Source organism: Anthonomus grandis, chromosome 1 (assembly GCF_022605725.1).
Source record: "Anthonomus grandis grandis chromosome 1, icAntGran1.3, whole genome shotgun sequence".
Lineage (NCBI taxonomy): Eukaryota > Metazoa > Arthropoda > Insecta > Coleoptera > Curculionidae > Anthonomus > Anthonomus grandis.
The window spans coordinates 51,574,186-51,597,511 of NC_065546.1; the positions used below are offsets into that span (position 1 = coordinate 51,574,186).

The window sequence follows — 23,326 nt, forward strand, 5'->3', positions numbered from 1 at the left end:
GTCTTTTATTTCTTCGCAATCATTTTAACTCTATTAATGTATTTACTGCAAAAGAACTGATATAAACGGTCACTAATTAAATACATCACTTCAACCATACCAATAAAGCTCAGTCCTAGAAATAGTGATAATGTTCCTCCGCAGTACACTAAAATACAAAAATCTTATTAACATAAACATCGTAAAATTTCGGTTATACATTTTAAAGGTAACTTTAGGGGTAGAATAAGAAGAGATAATTGAGAGATAACTGATAGATAATTGAGAGTAGAGGTGCGCATAGATAAGTGAAAAGATCAGCCACAATTACAGGTTCTTTAAATAAGTACCTCCAATAGGATATCGTATGAAATAAAAAAGAGGTATTTTGGCATTCAAGAAAAAAAATACCGATACATTAGTTTGTGCATCAAGACAAGTGTTTTGCCCACCAATCATCAGATCTCTAGTTGAATAAAGGGAAAAAAATCTTATTGTATACAAAAAAATTATATTGGAATTAAATTATTCAAACTTTTAGTTAAAACTCCTATATGATAAGAGGGATTATATATGTATTTTTGGTAGGAATATTATTCTTCCTAATTATTCTAATTCTTCTAATTATTCTTGTATTCTTAAAAGTAAAATTGCTAGCGGTTAAAATTTATCTATTTGAAACTCTGAAGTATATGAATCACTTACTAGCAAATGGATAACCTCCGTATCTCCTACTGACCAAATACAATGGTATATAACAAAAGAATCCCAATCTCAATGTAATTAAATGGTTTTTTTAATAATTTTTCTGAAAGACTTATTGAGGATAAAAAGGACACTCTTTGATGATTGTTACTGGCATAGATAGCCATTGCTTGACTGAAGGAGAGCGAAGACAAATTCTAGCGTTCTAATTAAACCAGATAGGGAAGTAACAATTTCATCAGGCATGCTGAAATAGTGCCAGAAGGATGAACTCTATATTAGGTGCAAAAAATTATAGTAGGGTAATAACTACTCAAGGTAAAATAAATTATAGTAAATAAATCTGAGGTTATATAAGGATAACGGCAAACCCGCTCAAATGAACTTAGTATAGATATTTGAATTATATGGAATAAACAGACAACCATTGTATGGCTCATCTACAAGCTAATCAAAAATCTGCTTAAGCTAAACTAAACAGTTTACAAAAGTAGGCTAAGAGACCTATTTCGAGAATGTTAGCGATGCAAATTAACAAAGAACTATATTAGTATGGATATCAAAAGTACGTTAATCCAAGTGTGACTAGCTAGACTCAATTGACCAAAAACCAAGCATATAAATGTTAATTAATAGTGATGGCTATTTTCGAAAAAAGACTTACAATTTTCTTTACAGGAATAAGATAAAACCATGACCCTTTTAGGAGTGAATCACAGACCTAAATTCTAAATATTCGTAGTTTTGTTGAACACGAATATTGAACAATAAATAAAGTCAGCACTTCTAGGCCTAAAAAAAAGAAGGCAAGCTATCCTTGACATAACCAAAAGTTTACTATTAAATCTTGAAAACACAGAACGGCAAAATAAGAAGTAGGTCTGACAGTAAGCAAAATTGATAAAAATATATCCAGGCTTCGAAAAGTTGATAGTTGATATAAAGAAGAGTAAATAAAGATAATTGACAATATTGCAAATTAGGATAAATAAAATGTTAATTGATTCTATTATTAAATCTAATTTATAAGATGTTCAGCAATTACTTACCAATTAGTTCATTATAACCAAATAAAACAGTTCGTTGATATTTAGTAGTTGGCGGTATTAGGACCCACCTAAACGTAATCCTTTGATCAAAGTATCCGGTTTCCCTGTTGAACAATATAATTAACTATTCGTTTTAGTCATGCTACCTGGAACGTCTTATATACCTACCATACAGTTACTTTTGAAGACTCTTTTAAATATATCATTAGGTTACAGGGAGCCGGACAGTAGCAGCCAAGATTTTGGACCGATTGGTTAAATAAATGAGATACTTTTGACAGGCATAGTAGACCGTTTAAATCGCAATTTTGTCCATCTAAAATTTGTTAATATAAATGATTGAATACATAGAAGTTGGCAAAAAAGAAAACAAAATATATGCCAGTTCATTTTAAAACATTGGTCATCTCAATAAAACGTAAATAATTAATGGATTTACTTACAAACTAGGAAAACAGGCATACGGCATAGATCTTTAAGATGATCGTTACATAGATCTTTAAGATGATCGTTACATGGTTTTTATAAATATTCAGCCCTAAATACTGTTAAGGAAAAAGTCTAAGATCAGCCATCTGAAATCAACACCGTACCGTTGGACAATAAGGAAAAGATTGAGATTGCGTGGGATAGAACCGCAATATCGGATAAGTCAAATAGTTAAACGGCGCATGTTACTACACTTTAATTAATAATATTTGAACGTGCTTAAGAACTAACTTTACGGTATAAGCGTTGATTGAATATTAGGATATATTATCAATCCCATATTATTAATCAACGGTATAAGTTAGTTCTTAAGCACGTTGAATTTACAACATGAAAATAATATTGTTTCGCTGCTTAATAATGTTGCTTTAACAAAAATTCTCGGGCTTCAATGACGCGGAGGATAAGTAAAATAAAATACCAAAGTTGATTATAATGATCTATATAGACCAACCTGAAATAGTTTTTATAATGGTTTGGCCACGATGAACACCTCGTGCACTCGAGGATTCGCATTAGACGGAGATCTTTCTGAAAACACCCCAATGACAGGCGATATCAGATTGAGTATTGAAGTCTTGTTGTTAGTTATTTGTTTATATGTATATTCTGTGGCGCTGTATTGTGCACATGGATGTTGTTCTTAAAACTTTATTATTTTTTTGGATGGAGTTTGAACAAAACCCACTTGTGGTTTTACAGTTCTTAAAAAATATAACGCTTGGACAGGCTACTAAGCAGAGTTACTGGCGGTTAAACCGATGTCATCATTTGACATCTCTCGGTAAATACCAAATATTGCTTGTTTGATGCGGTATTTACTTTTGGTTTTAACCATCCCTTGTTTGGGGTAATAAATGCCTTTTTCTGATAAGTATTCTATTTCTTACAGTCGAGGGTCTATAGGTGGCTGATAATATAATGGTAATGGCGGAGGCTAGATGAGGCCAAACAAATGGGAAAGCAAACAGAATGACATTGTGGTGTTATGGGACTGACTAGCCGAGGAAAATTGTGTGTGTGAGTTGTGGTAGTTTACCTTGACAGGAAGCTCCAGTACGCGTTATGCATGTGCGTGAGGTTGCAAATAAGTTAAGAAATAGCTATTTGTTTTGCGTATCTTATTTATAGTGTATCTCTTCAAAAGTCTCTATAAGCATACTGCACTAGAATCTCACACAAACTATAAATCGTGTGTCGTCACTGTAAAGAAGGGATTGATTTGCAAATGTTTCATTGACATAACGCAGAAATAGAAATAACCTAGTTGCACTATTTTGGCGGTTCAGAATTACCTACATCAGATTTAAGATTTAAAAAAGATGGGTTTTAATGAGCAAATTTTTTTTTTATGTTTCATGTAATACCTATGTGTCTTCTTTTGACAGACATCATTTTAAATTCGTATGTTTTACCATTAATATCGTTGCTATTTGGGTATTGCCATGAAGTAATAAATTAAGAAACATAATTTGAATCATTCGTTATAACATTAAAGTAAGGCTATAAATCATAAATATTCTTATTATTTTTTAATAAAATTGCTAATACTAAAAGTGCAGATAAAGTATTTTTCCCGCAAATAAAACTTGTTTACCTAAAAAACTGTAAAAAAATGGCTTACAACCACATAATTTCAAAGCCAATTCATATCGGCACATCATACTACAAATGCCTACACTATAACCAGGAAGATTTGGTCTATGTGGTTCGTCCTCGTATCGGCATTTTCTTTGATTCGGTGACAAATAGCGAGCGTCCTCAAGAGTAAAGGTTTCCGTTAGTTCAAAATTGGCCTCATATTCTTCACTTTGTTTTACTGTCAGTGGAGGATCTACAGATGCATGTATAATTTCCAGGGGCGAATGAATATAATACTGTAATAATAAATTTTTTAAACACAAAAAAAATAATTTAGTCGGGCAAGTTGTAATAATGATTATATTGCGATACTTACCTGAAGAGGACGTTGTGCATCGGAGTCATATCTAGCGTAGCATAGACCATTTAAATAATGGCATTCAAAACTTTTTTGATCTTTTATTGGTATTTCTGAGTTGCCTTTATTAGAGGATTGACTGAAACCACATATTAATATTATAACAATAATAAATAAGTGCTAAAAAATAAAATCAGGGTAGCTTGCTAATTAATTACAAACTATTGCATATAACTAGCATCTATCGTACATATAGAGTGACGGAAAGGTGATGCAAAGTATGGAGTTTGGACACTATTATTTCTAGAGTAATGGATCCAATTAATTTTGGTTTTATGGTTTCTCAATATTATTAGGTAACTTTTTATGTCACCATAGTTTAATATTGCGCGCTTAAGTATTGTCAAGATTTCTCTCAAGAAGATTATAAATCTTGTTTCTCTACGAATATTCCCTTCTTCATTGATCTTTTGATTGATTCGCCTCTAAGCCAGATTAGGGGTTCATCAGTTCAGAAATTTCAGCCGCATTCTATAGCAGATGTTGGCGAATTCATAAGGAACCTTTAAAACCTTTTCCTTGAAATAGCCTCGTAGAAAAAAATAGCAAATGCTAAAATCCGGTGGTCTTATCGGCTACCCCAGTGAAAAGGTGTGCAAGAAACATTTACTGTAATTTGGTCATTGAAATCTACGCTGCTCTGAATCCGTCTTGTTGGAATCGAATATCTCAAAGAACTTGTTTTTCAACCAACCAGTGAAGTGTAATACTAAACCTTGCACGGCCAATCCCCCTCACAAAAAAACGGATTTGGAATCCCAAATTAGCAAATAGCACACCATACAGGATGGTCCTCATGATTTCGAACTTAAGATTCATATGAGAGAGGAAGGAGACGTAGCTGAAAACTACAGCAATCGGATACATCAGAGCTTTGCTTCTGAAGCACATCATTATTGCTAACATTTCCAACTTAACTGAAATATTGGAGTGTACTTACTCAAGCAGAATGTACGCCTCTTTCGTAAATTTGACCAATTTTTTCAAGCTCTTTAAAACTTTTCAAATTTTTGTTTTGCTTCACCCTCTATTCAACTTCCCCCGACGAAGAAATTTTTTTATCTTGCAGTGTTAAAAATCGATCTTCAGAAACTGGTCTTATAACCAAATCAGTTGTATATGCGAAAGTACTGTAGTACCAAAAGCACTCTTTATATTATATCAAAGGAAAGGACGATCTCTTCCAAAATCTTGTCTACTTTAGTCATAAGCCTTTATATAGCGCCGTGTCTCTAAATCTTTTTACAGTATTTCAGGAAAGGGAATTAGTATGAATCAGGTAGGTATCATTAATTTGTGCGATTCTATTATAATTCGAAGTGTGTATGAGGCATGCATGGTGGCTTTAGTACATAAGATTAAATCATGCCACCTACATGTAAAAACCAAAAGGTTAATCAAACTTACCCTTTATATTATTCATCAACTACCTTACCTGGAAGATATAAAATCGACAAATTTCAAATTTAGTGAAAAACACAGGCCCATTTCAGTTATAACCAACTTCCAATCGAGTGGTACGTTAACCTCAGAAGTTGCAAGAATACCATTTAAGGGAGGATGTACTGAATTTAAAACGTACAACCAGTCCATTTCATGAAATCTATGATCATGTTTGTACCGTTCTAAAGAGCTTAGAGTGCTGTATGTTAAATTTGAGATTATTTTAATAAAATCCAAATGGTAAGAGTAGGTGGAATCTTTTAATGACACACCCCATTCCCTAAAAATGATAGATAGTATTATTAGATAGGTACAATATATCAATAAACTGTAAGAGTTGAGTGGAAGAGCACTTTAGTAAAAACTGAGTATTACTAAAAAGAACTCCGCCTTTTTCTACTGTGTTTCGCGTAATTCTATCTTTTTTTTGGAAGAAATAAAGAGTATTATGATTATTATTAATATCAACGATGTGAAGTGAAAGTTCTGTAATAACTACATATCAAATATAAAATCATTAGATGCATTTGCTTTCTCCCACAATTCTTAATGTTCTCTGAAACGATAAGTTTTTGAAAGTAAAGCCTTGCTTACGTTACGATTCAAATCCACCAATTCTAATCATTTGAAACTAAATATTTAAGTATCTCTGCATTGGTGATTTTGGCTCTTGGATGGTTCATGTTTCTGAGAGGATTTAGTTTGAAGACTTTAATCTTTGATGATCTGGGAAAGTAAATGTAAAACAGGTGAAAAGCAAAGCTACAACAGAAAGAAGCTGAAACCTAATACTCGATATACCTGCCCGGCTCAAGAAAAAATTAAGTGAGGAATAAACCTTTGGATGTTTTTTTAATACTGATAAATATTGATTTTTTCCAATTTTCACTAGTATGACTTTCTCAGTTTTTAAGTAATTCCAAAGAGAAGACGTTAGAACTATCAATTAAAAAAGAGGCATTAAAAGCCAGAGGAAAAACTGCATCTACCATGACTCTCACATAGTTCTTAGGCTCATTTACAAATCTAGCTGTCATGTCGGCTCTAGTCCAGAAAATATAAAAATAATTAAGAGAAACTAGTAACTAGCAACTCGTACAGAAGGGAAGCTAGGATGAATTCACTGATATAGGATACTATACTGTCGAGGGCTTTGAATTGACATGAGCAAAATGTATTTTACATGGTTACATCTATCGATAACCGAGATCGCTACGTGCAAATTGCTGAATAATCTTGTACTGCAAAATAAAAAGATACCATACTACAATAGGAACATCAGCGTTTGCTACAAATCAGAGGATGATAGATGAAGCATAATTAGTATATTTGGTGGTTATCATCGAACTCTAAGATAACAATTTTCTTTTATTAGCTAAAAATATATTGAAAGTCAAAATTCAATTTAACAAAGAAACTTTTTTATTTGAAGCGCTTGATAACCAGTTAAAACCCAAAAAACTCCTTTAAATTTAAATTAAAGAGGTTTAAGTCTCGGGTGTTTTCTTATCACTTCTCACATATTACGATGATTATTTTAAAATTCTTACTTTTTAATAAAAATTTCAGCCTTTTTTAGATCAACTTTATCAATGAAGCAGGCCGTAGCAGCAGGAAAAGAATTCCTCCAATTTCTAAAGTCATTTTTTATGGTCACTAATGTGGGGTTGGCCAGGTAATGTTCAATATTCACTAATATAAAGTGGATGCTGAGACCGCAGTATGTCGCAAAAACAACAAGCCATATCAACCTGAAAGTACCAGACAGTAACTAATTTGGTAATCTCATATTGGTTTCTTATTTCCTAATAATAGCTAATTTGTGTCATGCAAAATTAAAAAGGAATCCGCATTGAATGTGAAAATATATATCTTTTGATCTTATTACGTTGAATTAAGAGACAAAAAGCAAATTTACACGACCCGTTATTTGCGTACACGGGTTGTGCCATCATTAAATTATCTTCTTGAAACTGGAGAATGTGTAGCAGGCAGATATTACATCAATATATACAATGCAAACATACATAGAATAATGAAGACGTACTATGTTTGCATTCGATATGTGGTAACACGGTTAAAATAAAATCCTACTGATCTAGACTGACCGTCAATAAACTTTTCGGTAACAACACTTGTGATTGTCGGTTTGAAATCTTTATTGTTATTCTTCTGTTGTTTTTGGGTGTACTTTTTATCTGCAGAATCCCTCTGGATGGTGGTTTCCATGAAAAATGAACGCAAAGTTTCAGCATAATTTTATTGTAACACCAGGACCTGTATCTAATGACGAAACCAGAAAAGCAGTTACATCCGAAGATACTCCCAAGCTCTCCACCACACAATAGGGATTTTTTGATCTCTAGCTCACTTTGCAAAACTTTTTGAAAAACTAAATTAAATAGCAAAGAAAAGCTTCCACTGAATGCTTTATGGTCCTTGAATATTAAGTCATTATTTCTATCCATAGCAACATGGCAGCCTCTCAAAATCCAATTTTTTGCATTTTTATTTCCATTTAAAATAATTAAACTTTAGGTAACACAGCAATGTAACTATTTCCCTACTAAATATGTTGAAAATCTAAACCATTACCTTTAAGACAGTAAAATAATCTACTGGAGAACTATTCGCGAAGATTTTGGAAAGTGGCAATATCAATATTGCAACATGCATCAATTATTCTTTGACGTATATCGAAGATAGATTCTGGCTGGGTGACGTAGATTTTCTGATTTTTTAAGTAGCCCCATAAAAAAAAGTCCAGAGGTGTAAGATCGGGCGACCTGGCTGGCCACTCGGTAGGCCCTCGACGACCAAAACCACCGATTAGGGTAAGTATTAGTCAAATATTCTCTAACATTTCTGCGAAAGTGAGGCGGTGCCTTATCTTGTTGAAAAACTGTTTCCAACTCAAATTCATAAGGATTGTCTTCAATAATCTCAAGGATCAGTAGTTCTACTGCATTTTCCAATATGTTTAAGTAAAGATCCCCTGTAAAATTTGGTCTTTATTAGTAAAGAAAATAAAAATGCGAAAAATAAGATTTTGAAAGGCATTTTGCTATGGGTAGAAGTAACGACTTAATATTCTAGGACTATAAAGCATTCATTTTCGTTCAAACCATGTATAGCATAACTCCCCTTTTTATTTTATTTTATTTCTTTAAAATGGCGTCCCGCTGCCATTTGAATAATTGCAAAATGAGCGAGAGACTAAACAGTAGTATTTAGGTTGCTTATGATGTTTGCCAAAGAAGGAGTGGGGATAATTAAGAGACGCACTGTATATCTTAATTATATATACACATTAATTTGTACAGGCTAATCTACAGCACATAAGAGCATCTAACACTGGTCTGTGCAAAAGACTCAATGAGCTGAATATTAACGCTGCCTTAATAGTAGTGTTAAAAAATGAATGGGTAGTTTTCTAGTCTTATGTCTTGTTTTCATACGTATTACGACATTTCTTCATTTTACCAAATATTAGTAAATTGTAGGATTGCTTGAATTTTTTCTCTATACATCAAACATATGTATATCTAAAATTACAAAGCCTTAATAGGTATAATTATAGAGAAGATTTATTCTTTTGAAGCTTATATTTTTATTAATATGCTTGACTATTACCTCTGTAAAGCGTACTTCTTTGATCTCTGGACGTCATTCTTTACAGACAGAAAAGCTAAAGGCCCGCCCGACTAATATAATTATATAATTAAGTACCAGAGCATCTCATATTTTAGCGCCAACTCATGTATGGCAGGAGAATTGAGGGGGTCAGAAGCCAAGGGGTCCAAGTCGAGTTTTTTTCAATATCGAGTTAAGTGCAGAAATCAAAACTTAATATATACATTTACTTGGTGACAAAGAGATCCAAGCATAAAACAAGTCTTAATGGCTCCATCTATCAATAAGAAAATGTACTACTTACCATATAACAGTTGTTTAGAGCTAAACGTATACGTAAACGCAAGTATACTTGGATCCATTTGCAGCCAAGGAAACTGTTATATTCTGTTCATTACTAACGATTTTGTCAGTGTCAGTTGTCGTACTAAAATCGTGAAAAATAGTGATCGAAATGCATTTTTAATTTCAAAATGCTTACTTACATCAGACGATGAAAGAGGTAAGTAGTTATTATAGCAAGAAAAATTTCTATTTAAAATAAAAATTAAGGTACATATTTTATGATATCAATTTTTTGAGGTTATGATAATACAAATCGAGTTTTCCTTTCATTATAGCGTTACAAATTCATATGGAGCTAAGAACATAATCATAATAATTGCATTTTTTCGTTATTATTTAAATACCTACAACAGATTTTAATAAAATGACTCTTTTTCAGAGCCGTTCTCTGACAACTCTGATATAGATGGAGATTATGTTCCAAGTAGCAGTGGTCGCGATGATGCTGAAGTGCAAAACTTGAATGAAGCTGGGAATGGGAAGTCCAGAAAAAGGGTTCGTAAAACTGCGACATGGAAAAGAAATTGTTCAAAAATTCGAAGAAACAGTGGCCAGGAATACGTTGGTCGCAAGGGTGAACTACATCATGCAAAATCTGTTAAGGCTTATGACCATACATGCAGATACAAGTGTACAGAAAATTTTACGGAGGAAGTTAGAAACACAATTTTTACTGATTATTGGAATCTTGGAAACAAAACTAATGGATGGGATCTACAGAGCACCTTTATTGCATCATGCATACAAAATAATGCGCCAAAAATGCACCGTCTAAAAATCACCAAACAAAAGAGTATTAGCACTGTGATAAAACTTCAAAATAAACGTGTATGCAAAGAGTTTTTTCTGAGAACTCTAGGTATTAGCCGCAAACGGTTTTATAACGTCACAAAGAAAAAGAAGGAGTCTGGAGTCGTCCAAACGGATCAAAGGGGAAGACATGTCCCTAGCAATAAAATAGACGATGAGTCTTTAAACTTAGCAAAACAGCATATAAACTCGTTCCCAAAATTTGTGAGTCATTATACTAGAAAAGACAATCCGAATCGCAAGTATTTGTCTCCCGAGTTAAATGTAACAAAAATGTACAAGCTATACAAAGAATTTTGTCACGAAAAAGAAGCCCGACCATTAAATCTGAGCAAATACCGCGACATTTTTAATAACCATTTCAACTTAGCTTTTCACCGACCATATTCAGACACATGTACAAAGTTTGACACGTTCATTACTCAGAAAAATTCTTGTGATCCAGAATCTGAAGAGGGCTCCCGCGTTGCCAGAGAACATGATCGTCATCTACGTCAAGCTGAAGCAGCCAAAAATGTAAAAAACGCCGCCAAGGAATCAGCAAGACAGTGTCCAGAAAAACGTGCTATTTGTTTTGATCTACAAAAACCTTACCCACTCCGCATTTGACATGCAGCAAAGTATATTATTTGCGCCAGCTATGGACTTACAATATAGGAATCTACGATTTATCATCCGGAATTGGTAATATGTACATGTGGCATGAAGGTGAAGGGTCGAAAAGTTCTCAAGAAGTCATGTCATGTTTGCTGAAGTATATTGAAAGTTTCCCAAAAACAGTGACACACATCGATGCATTCAGTGATAACTGTGGTGGTCGAAACAAGAACAAGAACATAATAAAATTTTGGATGTATATTGTGCAATTTACACATATCGAAAGTGTTGACCACCGTTTTTTTGTTTCGGGACATTCCTTTATGGAATGCGATCAAGATTTTGCCATTATTGAAAAAGCAATGAGACGGCTAACTCACGTTTTTACTCCCGATGATTGGGTTAATTTTATAGCAGGAGTCAGTAGAAAATTTATTGTAGTAAAAATGCAACCTGAGGATTTTAAATCTATATCTCCCATGGACAACATCATGAAATCAAATCTTACAGGAATAAGTAAAATGCAATGGCTACATTTCAAAAAACGTATCCAATGAAACTTTCTTATAATGAAATTTATAATAGTGCTTTTCCTTTTGAAGAAATGGATCTTTCTAAAAAAACTGCCTTGCGTGGTAGACCTTCAAAAATTCTTCTACCTGCTTTATATGACAGTCCTCCAAAAATAAAATTAGCAAAATTCAATAATTTGATGCAGCTTCTACCATATGTACCACCAATACACCATGATTTCTATAAGTCGTTGAATCCAGGACAGACGTTGAATGCAGGCTATCAAACAAACGGGCGAAACGATGAAGATTATACTCTCGGTGACATGGTTGAATCGGATGATGATTTATATTAATACAAAACCTTCTGTAACTATTTTTTATTAAAGTCTATTCTATTATTTGAGAATTTTTATTACCTATTGAGTTACCTATCTACAAAAATAAATGATTATGTGGCATTTTTTCAAAATTGTTACAACACCCGTGTACCATAGTACGGCCCTGTGAATAAAATGAAGCCCAAACATTTTCAAAATCCATCCTGAATTATAAGTATAAGCATAACAAAAAATTTGCAATACATAACTCATGCATTTTAGGGTTCTAGATTTTTTAATAAGTAAAAATATTTAAAATTGAAGTTTCTCAATATTTACGTTTTGGTACTTGGACCCCTTGGCTTCTGACCCCCCCCAATTATTATTCCGTCTACCAAGCATAGACCACGCGCTTATGTTTCGACGTATTCGTATGGTATTTACTTTGATTTTGTTACTTAGTTTAGGTATAATTTTATTCGCAACTAAGCTTTTTAAAAAACTTTATTTTTACGAAATTACAAAATATGCGATCCACGGCGAAGCAACTTATGAACTGACTCATAAATGGCTGGAGTCGTATTTATAATTACATGAAAATAGCCGAGACAAGCATTCTTCTTATGACTAATACAATGATAGATCATCGGAAGTGGCCATATAATTGTACCATCACATGAAATACTATAACCACCGTCTATAGATTACAAGTTGTAATCTATAGACGGTGCTATAACCTATGTTATGCTTATAAAAAATAAATAAAAATGATACGAGTCATATCCATGCGGTTTATCTGAGATCACTTTCTTGATGTGACAGAAACCGATTTTACAAGACTTAAGGTAATTTGTGCCCTAAGCAGAAAAGCAAACTGGTTGCAAATGTTTCCCTTGCTTATTCGCAAGAGGTTCCGGTAAGATTTATATTGATGGCTAGTTCTGACATAAAAAATTTTTCTTTAAGAGCCATTGATCAATCAATTTTCCTTTTTATTTAAGTGGTTTTTGCCTCTTTAGTTCGCGGTAAATCAAATTTTATGTACCAAAAAATACTCACCTAGATCAGTTATATGCTTATTTCTTTATACTATTACCTTTCTAATATAGACAGTTTTTCATTGCCAACATACTGTAATCCGTGAACGGAAGAATTCTTGAAAATATAACTGATTTCATCAACAATTTTCTTGCCAACTTTTTTAATTGATTGAAACATTTTTAAACAAATATAATTAAGGAACACTATATATTTATTGGAATTAAAAGCACCGATATAATATGGCCAAAGCTAAAAATTTAGTCTAATATAATTATGTAGATTGCTGTTTTCTTTTTGATCCATATCTCTTAACGACCGGTTCTTTCATATCTAAAATAGGCCATTGTAGGATGACCTGTGTATGCATCAGGTTACTTAAGATACATTAAGAGATAAGTTGTTATATTTTATCTTCAATAAACAAATATAATAAAAAGAATAGTGGGATATTTGGCTTCTACGGGGTGATGCGGAATGCCTTACGATCATCGTAGTAAATTAAGTTGAGAGTGGCCGTCAGTTATATCTGCAATAATGAAAATTTTGCTGAAACGATTGCAGCACCTTCCGCAAATAATATATAATATTAACAATATTTTCGGGGAAACAATGAATATAAGCCACAAATAGAAAAAAATCTGTTTGTACGAGACTTTCTTATGAATTTGGTTGAGTAGCAATCATTTTGCTTAACTTCCAATGTATCGATCTTGAAACGCCTGATTGTAAAAATCTTAAGCGAATAATATGCGGTGCGGAAGCCATCAACTTAAAAGAAAACGATAGTGTTTCTCTTATACCCCCCTATTGAGTTCGACTAAAAAATAACGTAGAAAAGGCCATGACGAGCGACGTATTGCATATCTTATTTCAGTGGCAAGCGCAAGCGGCGAATCAATAAACTTTATTAAACTATCTTTATCTAAAATTGTTGTTCTGTCTTTGACTTAAGTATTTACTAAATTTCTGTCATGAATGCAATTTCGACGTGTATAACGCACATCATTATGTTTAAAGATAAATTAATATTTTTATATGGATCATTTTGATCCGTTATGGGATCTATAAAGTCTTCTAAATAAATACATCTCACCTATTACATTTCTAGTAAAGAAAAAACCGAACAAAATTAATCATTGCTTAAAATACCAACATTTAGTTTCTTGGGGTTGGATATCTACATCCTGATAAATTATGACTATTAGACTAATCTCACTATCAGTTTAGATGTAGTAGGATAGTTTAGTAGTAGGATAGATACTCTATTTCAGAAGTGTGTAGAGCAATAAAACCTCATTAGGTATGCAAAAGTGGTACCTGGTGATCCACCAATATTTTATGCCACTACCTTAGTTGGGTATTAGTTTCAATGTAAAATTCTTTCTTTTCGTTGATTGCAGGTAGTGCCACCCGGTTTTGGGTCAATTTATGAGTTTTGCCCATTGTTACCCACTAATAAACATTGAAAACGGTTCGCCAAAGGCGTGCAACTGGGACTTGTTTTTTACCTTATAATTAATGTACTTAAATGCTATTTTATTTTAGAAAGTTACTTTTGTTTAAATGGAATAATATATTTTTTTCACAAATTCATTGAACATAATATGTAGAGTAAAACAGTTGAAAATGTCACTTTTGGATCTGGCACTTTTTGAACAGTGTATAACAATTTTAAATTATAATAGATTGTAGTCTTCTTCGTCATCTGACGAACTGTCATCACCTCTTGACATTATAATTAAAGGATCGACTGTCTGATCGATGAGGTTGTCAAGATCCCACATTTTGTCCTCTTGCTTAATTACATGCTGGACTGCTTTTCGCCAATTCTCTGGTGTCGCTTCCGTAATGGCTTGATCAAACAGTAGCTTAACATCTTTCATTTTAAAAGTCGTGTTTTGTCTTGCTACAAATCCTTTTACCTGCGCCCATATCAGTTCTATAGGATTTAGTTCGCAATGATATGGCGGTAAGCGCAGTACAGTTATATTATATTTTTCGGCTATATTATAACTTAGCTACTTAAACTAGGAATGAAAACTCAGCCGCCACAATAGAACTATATTTTTATATGTATGAAAAAATTACATAAAATCTTAAAGATTACGAAATAATACAACAAAAATCATTAAATTAAAAAAATCATCATATGAAAAACAACTTTCTTTGGCAAGAGACAATTTTATACAAATAAAGTAAAGTACATTATGATCTTTAGTAGAAGAACTATCATATACAGTATATAGAAAAAAAAATAATTCAGTGTATAGAATACACTATGCCATTCTACCACAGTATATTACTAATAAAAAGCAAAACAATAGAATATTATGTACAAGGTTAATGCCTACTGAAAAGTGCTAACTAAATCAGAAGTCTTAAATACGAAAGATATATTTTAATTGTTGATGTATGCATTAATAAAGCACCTTGAGTATGTATATATGGCAGTGAATTGAAAGAATAGAGTATAAATAAAAGAATAAAGTATGGATACTCATGTTTATTCTTTCAATTCACCTTCACTGACATTTTTGTACTCAGTTCTTGATTTACAAAAAGCAAACCGCTAAGCAAAGCTGACACATAGTTTGATACCCAAAAGAGGAACTGCCTCATTAAAGACATGTAACATGCAAAAAGTGAAAAAGAGGGTGCAAGTTATCCCTTATAGAGAATCAAACTTCCAACATTAACTACACTCTTCGGCCGATAAAATAGGAGTTATATAGAGGATAGGAGAGGAGATATATATGTTACGGATAAAACCCGATTATTAGATAATTCTAGAATTTTAGTTTTATCCGGTTAATACTAGTTTTCTCCAACTGCTTTTGGATAATGCTGCATGTGAATGATGCAATAAGTATTATTTAGTTACGTTTCCGACAGCGCAAGAAAATGAGTGATTTAGAGTCATTTTCACGTTTTAAGGTGCGATTTAAAGAAATGCTTTGTGATTTGGTGTCACGTAAAGACTTAAATACGCCTTGTATGAATGCTACACAATATAGTGATATTTTGGAATCGGTAAAAGTGGCAAAAAATGCTAAATCTAAATCGGCATTACAATATCGTCGCTTGAAAAGATTTGATGTCTGTGTAGTTGGTGGTGTTGAAAAGCTTATTGCTCCTGTTGCCGAAGGTGAAACAAATATAAGGTATTTCATCAAAATTGATGAAATTTTTGATATTCTACATGAGACTCACTTGGCTATCGGTCATGGCGGAAAGCATCGCATGTTGAATGAGATAAATAAAAAGTATAAAAACATAACACAGGAAATCATCATGACATACCTAAAACTTTGTATGGCATGTCAAAAGAAACAGAAATCTGCGAAAAAAGGTATTGTCGTCATACCCATGGTGTTTTCGGAAATGAATAGTCGATGCCAAGTGGATCTTATAGACATGCAGTCGAATCCATATCGAGGTTATAAGTTTATAATGGTCTACCAAGACCACCTAACAAAATTCGTACAAATTAGACCCTTACAATCAAAAACAGCCGAGGAAGTTGCCAAAAATTAATTGGACATATTGTGTATATTTGGGGCACCATCGATTTTACAATCAGATAACGGTGAATAGTAACTATAAAAAAATTCCTTATACAGGGTGATTGATGACAATAGTTTTTACTTTTCTATTTTAACGTTTTTAAAACTATTATAAAGTATTTTTTTTTAACTAGGCCGAGAATTTGCTAATCGTATTATTCAGGAGTTGTGTTTAATGTGGGATGGACTTAAAATAGTACATGGAAAGCCTAGGCATAGCCAATCCCAAGGAAGTGTTGAGCGAGCGAATCAAGACATCCAAAATATGCTTATGACCTGGATGAGTGACCAAAATACTACTAATTGGTCAGAAGGGTTAAGATTCGTCTAACTCATGAAGAATCGGGCATATCATGACGGAATTAAACTGTCACCATATAAGGCAATGTTTCGATCTGAAATCAAAGTTGGACTTAAATCTTCCTCGCTACCGCAAGAGGTAAAACGTTTTTTATAATTAGAAACTAAAAATTATTTATCAAATATTTCTTATTATTTTTAAATTAAATTACACTAAGATAAAAAAGGTAACTTGGGAAAAATCATTAATGAATTTCGCCATGAAGAGGAGACCATCGGAAAAAATGAAAATGCTCCAAGTACAAGTCAGGACAATGTACTCAATGCTTGCTCAGTTTGCAGTGAACAAAGTCCATTAGTCGATGGAATCTGTACATTTTGTGACAGAAATAAACAAATTCTTTCAATCCGAAAGGTAGCTAAAAGAAACTTGGAAATCCAAGCTGAAAACATGAAAAGTATATCGCCAATTAGATTTCCTCCATGTAATGTGAGGGATACCGTGCGACTGAAAATACCCGATGTAGATAGGGGAAGGGGCGACTTTAGAAACGTTTTAATGGTAGTAGTAGAAACAAATGGAGAAGGCATGTATCGTTTGGGTAAGCTATAGGTACCTCTTAAACTTATATTCTTATTTATCGAATGATCCTGTTTGTAGGAAATGAGAGTGGAACAATTGAAGAAATGTTCTCAAGAAACCAGTTTACAGGATATGACAATCAACTCCTTGATATTGACAAAGTGTCATCCGAAAGAAAAATCATTACGACAAATTGCTACTAGCGAGTCTATGTCTGGTGGTCAAGGATACAAAAGATGTCATTGTAAAACAAAATGTATTACACTAAAATGTCGTTGTAAGTCTTCAGAAGTACTATGCAACTCTAAATGTCACTCGAGCTTATCCTGCTCAAACAAGTAAGAGTAAATCCAAGTAAAACTAAATATTTTCAACTTTACGTTCAAGCTCGCGTTCAAGTTTAAGTTACCTATAGTTAGTTCAAGTTACCTAGTTAGTTTAAGATACATGTTTTTCATCAATAATTTCTTTGATTTTTAATAAGGCAAATAAAGCAAATATAATTCAAATGTAGTGTTTTTTATCCACATCTGAATTTAAGCGTTTTATCCATCTTCCCTTGGATAAATCTAGAACTACCCCGATAAAGTAAGAAGTCATTGTACTGATTTGCGTTTTATCCAGCTAAATTGGATAAAACGCAAGCTACCCGGGTAAAACTAGTTTTATTCAATTTCGGATTTTAGCCGCAACATATATAATTATCAACGATAATTTTATAATGTTCATTGTGTGGAACCAAAATACGGATACTCTTATGAAATGATGTAACTGCAATTTCATTATAATTTTTAATTCACTGCCTTAAAAAAATGTAAATAAAGGACCGGCTAAAGTTAGCAGTTCTTTAAATTAATTCACACGATATATTTAAGTATTGTACTTTTAGAAAATTATTTACCATACCATACCATCATTAATATACCGATTTATGATTAACACGCCGTTAGTTTTTTTTTAATTTCAGAACAAACAAAAGAAATTTTTTAAACTCCATTACCATGTATACTTTTCGTTTCTTATTTTAAATACAGTGCTTGCGTCAGTTTCGACAAAAAATCGCCCAAACTAATATGACGTTTGTTTCTATAAATAATAAAACATGCACAATTTTATAAACGAAAAATATGCAATATGCAAACATGTTACTAGTATACGGATATTGTAACAGAAGTTTTCTATTTGCTGTTGAAATTTTGTTCCTTACACCCCGTATATAAACCTGGACTTTTATCGGCCTTATCCTGGTAAATTTAAATAAATAAAAGTGTAAAATTGAAATAAAAAAATTCATCTTCTTGAATGAAAAATGATTTCTTGCGAAATGATAATTTAATTGACAGCAGTACATACGTTAATTTTAAAGCTAATACCATCAAACGCAATATCTCACGCATATATAAATGCTTAAAAATGCAAAAGTGTAAAATTATTATTGCTGATAAATCCGCTAAATATTTTAATCTATATCTTAATTGTTTCCTTTAATTTTTAAAAATATAAACTCACGATCCCCATTGTATTGGCAAATGCACACTTATCTCAATGCTAAGTTAAAATAATCCGAGTATATTTATAAGTAAAGCTTTGGTTCTAAATAGTGACAAAATCCTGGAACTTCTAACAGAGTTATGACAAATATGTGCTAGACTATAGGTAGAAATATTGTATAAAAAGCAAATAATATAACTTTCTTCTAACACAATATAGATGCTGCCACGGTAGTTAAGCTGCAATGGCTTAAGTCATCTACATAGCATTCGCCTTACCCCATATTAAAAATTTTGTGCCAGTTGCCACTAAAAAACTTACTAATGAATAATAAAGTATACATATACACGCTAAAACTGTCAACAGCTACTATGTGCGCTAAGTTCCCCAGTTAAAGTGTCCGTCAAGTAAGTGATTTTTAAATTCCGGCTGATATGTTGTTTCTCGGTGGGACTGTTTACAGTCCAAGCCATCACTCTGACTCCTTTGCTGCGCCATTTCAAAATTATTTCCCTAAAAAAACTATTTGTTTAACTACTAGAACAATTTTTAAGCTACTAAAACGCAACTTTCCATAAAACTAAATGGGAATTTACAGATTATAAATGAGTCGTTAGAAAAATATGTTCCTATAAGTTATTTTTATCATTCAATTTATTTGAATTATGAAAAATTTAGCTTTGTAGTGACTTAAAAAGTTAAAACAACCTTACAAGAATCCTTTTTTTATACTACTGCACTAAAATTCTCACTTTAGCACGCTCCAGTTTATAAAGTCTATCTTCTTCATATGCTGTGTAAAAGTGATTTTATTCACACATTTATAAAAAAAATTTCCATTATATTACGTAAATTCGTTCCATTTAGGAAACTATATATGAACTATACTTATGTGGCATTCTTTTCTTTAATGTAGTACTGTAAGTACTACATTAGTACTTAAAGTAAAGAAATTTCATTGTATTTAAAAAAAGCACATTTGGTATTCTTATGTTTGCGGGATATCTCATTAGTTTTAAAAGAAACCCATCAGTTTAATATACAACAAATCTGCTACATGATAACTAATATCCAGTGACTCTAAAATCGGTATTTGACATTGAGATTTAGTTGCCTAATAAAAATCAGGTATGTTAAGTAAGTTTTCATTAAAAAATATCTTAACTCAAATTATTTATAATTATCTCCCTTTTTTCATATACATGTAATGTACATATTTGCCTAATCCCTAAACATATCACCTTCATGTCTACCCATATGTATATATTATTTTAACCTTGCTTAAGATACTATAATCAATATAAATAGTATACCTATATTCAGCTGAAAATTTGGAGTGAATTATATAAACCTCTAAATTTAAATTTAAAAATTATATTGATAAATCGTAATTTTAATAATTATACTATATTTAACCGTTTTTCGTGTTTGGGCCTAATTTTTAGTAACACTAGTTTTAAGGCATAGAATTTTGTTTGTACTATTACTTTCTTGCAGTTGTTTTTTTTTTTAATAAGCTAATGTAGCTTTTAGTCCATTTAATTAAAATTTATAGTTTTATTAGTCTTCTAAATAGGTTTATTCTAATTAAAATTAAAAAAATTATAATAACATAAACAATAAACACTGCAGCAGTCCTTTTGGGTATTGTCCTTATTGGATGAAAGGCCACTATATAAATATTAAATATCGCAATCATTTTCACAGCTACAGTAGTGGCCAAAAGTAGATATTAAAAACCAAAGTATTATTTTCATATAATTGTTTAAAGATTTACCCACAGGTCCCCTAGATTTTCAATTATTGTTATTTGTAAGGCGGTCTATAAAAAGATACCAATAAATTTCAGTTAAATATTTTGCTTGCTATCAGATAAAGCAATAATATAAATATAGCTGGTCAAAAGTAGATAGACGAAAACAATTTTGGAATTATTTTTTTGTCTAGATATTTATAAAATAAAATTAGTATAGTATTGCTTCTCTTTAACACAAGGTGCAACAATGCCACGCGGAATTAGATTTCGCGCGGGTAATCGTCAAATTGATATTGCTCGTAGATTTGATGTTAAAAGAAAAGCTGTTTGGGCAATTATCAAAAGATATAAAAAGACAGGATCATTAGAGCCAAAAAATAAATCTATCTGGTCGACCAAAAAAAATGGACATTAGAGCTGTACCTAAATTATAACAAATTAGCCAGAATAACCCTTTCATGACTTCTCGTCAAATTCAGATAGAATTACAGGCTCTAGGGATTTGTAATGTGTCCTCAAGGACTGTAAGACGAAGGTTGGTAGAAGAGAATCTATTTGCACGTAGGCCAGCAAAAAAACCATTGCTTTCAAAAAAGAATCGCTTAGCCCGATTGGAATTTGCCTGTCAGCATATACACTGGACAAAGCATGGATGTGTTTGCTGGAGCGACGAATCGAAGTTTAATTTGTTTAATTCCGATGGAATTCAATATGTTAGACGTCCTTCTGGCCAGCGTTTGAATCCCAAGTACACAAAACCCACAGTTAAGCATGGAGGTGGATCAGTGATGGTTTGGGGTTGCTTCTCAGGTTATGGAATGGGCCCGTTACATCGCATAGAGCCGTGTGGGCATAATGGACAAGGATATTCTCAGAGATGTTATGTTGCCCTATGTCGAAGACAATTTACCATTGAGATTCCAATTCCAGCAAGATAATGACCCGAAGCATTCCTCTAAATATATGAAGCAATTTTTCGAAGAAGAAAAGATACCAGTTTTAAAATGGCCATCCCAGTCACCCGATCTTAATCCCATCGAAAATTTATGGGAAATTGTAGATCGTAATATTAGGGATACAAACTATTCAAATAAAGGTGAATTATTCGAACGGTTGCAACAGAAATGGAAAAATATTGGTTTTAAACTCATAGACAATCTTATTGAATCAATGCCACGTAGATATCAGGCTGTAATAGAAAATAATGGGTTGTAGATGGTTTAGCTTGTAATTAAAAAAAATACTTCAAAAAAAAAAGAGTATTGGTTATTTTTTAAATTTGTCTATCTACTTTTGTCCAGCGTATATTTAGTTATTTCTTATTATTTACCAAATTAGGTGATTGTTTCTAAAGAATGGGTTATTATTTTTATACATGTTTATGTTGCCCATAATATACTTAAATATTTTTATGATAGAATTTTTATTTCCTCTGATTTTTTTAAAAAAACCATTTGTCTATCTACTTTTGGCCATTACTGTATATCAATTATTACTTATAGCAAAGTACATATAGGTATCTGCTTGTTATTTTTAAACAGTAATTTTGAATAATTTATGCACCTTGTCTTTGTATTGTATATAGAGCCAATTTATTATAAATAGAGCCAACATTTAATATAAATACAATATTTTAGGTGATCTGATAAAAAATTATAGAATTAGCTAGCTGGATATAGCAAGGATTTTTGGTATATATCCTTTTTACTAGTATGATGTTTGTGTGTTGTTAAAGTCATTTTAATCTTTTGGATGATTATATATATTAAATTGCAGAAAGTAAAACTATTTAATATCTCTTGATTTCGGATTCAAAGTATAAATAATCTCTTGATTTCGATTCCATGTCATTGGAGCAATATACAGATCGTGTTTTCGTTCGTTACTTATAGGAAACCGCATAGAGGCCAAATTTTGCAACGTCGCGCGTGTACGAGTGCCTGCGACAGAGCACCGCCCCGGCCGGCCCGAGGACGGGATTAGTAAACATCTGACTTTCGTGGGAACTGCGTCGTTTAGCGACAAAATGTCCCAAAATATTACGCGAAAATCCAGCCATTTTTAAAATATTTATTCTAATGCGGGTTTTACAGACATGACAATGTGTAAAACCCGCATAGAATTGTAATCTTAAAATGTTTAATATGCTGTGTTTTGCATAATGAAAATTAAAGCGTTATTCTAATAAAACATCAACTTTGATAATTTTTTTCTAATCTTTTATCATTTTTTAAATAAAAGGCTCAAATAAGCCGCCTTCTTTCGCTAAACAAAACCTATCGTAAAAGCTATTTCGCACCTCCAAAAGAGTTTCAGGTAAAATGGAATTGGCACCTTCGATAATTTTATTTCGCAACTCCTCTAAATTTGTTGGCCTACTAAATTCATGCTTGTAAATGGTCTCCTTAAGGTAACCCCACAGATAAAAGTCATTTGGAGACAAATCTGGAGATCTAGGAGCCATTTAATATCGCCAGTCCCACTAATAAGGCGGTTAGGAAAAGTATTTGTTAAAAATTCTTTTACCCTAGCCGCGTTATGAGCAGGACAGCCATCTTGCTGAAAATAAACCGATCCCAGGTCTACATCAGATAGGATTTGAATGGCAGAAAGAATTTGGTTTTGCAGCAACTCAAGGTACTTTTGGGCGTTTAAAGTGCCATCAATAAAAAATGGCCCTATAACATTGTCGCCCAAAATACCTGCCCATT

General features: G+C 32.4%; 2 protein-coding genes and 1 long non-coding RNA gene across 3 annotated transcripts in view; 1 reads left to right on the plus strand and 2 right to left on the minus strand.

The window, feature by feature from the left end:
- Positions 1 to 5: 5 nt before the first annotated feature.
- On the minus strand, positions 6 to 9,334 carry LOC126735550 (sodium channel protein Nach-like). Its single transcript, XM_050439612.1, has 9 exons — positions 9,298 to 9,334; positions 8,491 to 8,659; positions 7,215 to 7,415; positions 5,657 to 5,944; positions 4,180 to 4,300; positions 3,820 to 4,099; positions 1,902 to 2,049; positions 1,734 to 1,837; positions 6 to 148 (listed from the first exon to the last, which is right to left on the minus strand). Exons 1-9 carry the CDS (start codon positions 9,332 to 9,334, stop codon positions 6 to 8), a joined length of 1,491 nt encoding a protein of 496 aa, XP_050295569.1.
- A 392-nt stretch (positions 9,335 to 9,726) lies between these two features.
- Positions 9,727 to 11,962, plus strand: LOC126742740 (uncharacterized). Its single transcript, XR_007662708.1, has 2 exons — positions 9,727 to 9,799; positions 10,022 to 11,962. It is a non-coding gene; the product is annotated as an uncharacterized LOC126742740 (long non-coding RNA).
- Positions 11,963 to 14,971: 3,009 nt separating this feature from the next.
- LOC126736534 (glycerophosphodiester phosphodiesterase 1) overlaps positions 14,972 to 23,326 on the minus strand; it is a 29,626-nt gene continuing 21,271 nt past the window's right edge. The window contains exon 7 of the mRNA XM_050440931.1: positions 14,972 to 19,372. Within this exon, the coding sequence (XP_050296888.1) occupies positions 19,219 to 19,372 (154 nt within the window). The 3' untranslated portion in view covers positions 14,972 to 19,218. The remainder of the gene's footprint in view (positions 19,373 to 23,326) is intronic.

Coding starts and splice junctions, on each gene's coding strand:
- LOC126735550 (XM_050439612.1), bottom strand. CDS start 9,334: ATGACGTCCAGAGATCAAAGAAGTACGCTTTACAGAG. Junction 5,945..7,214: donor GCTGAAATTTTTATTAAAAA/GTAAGAATTTTA, acceptor TATCATTTTTAG/GGAATGGGGTGTGTCATTAA. Junction 4,100..4,179: donor ATGCACAACGTCCTCTTCAG/GTAAGTATCGCA, acceptor TTATTATTACAG/TATTATATTCATTCGCCCCT.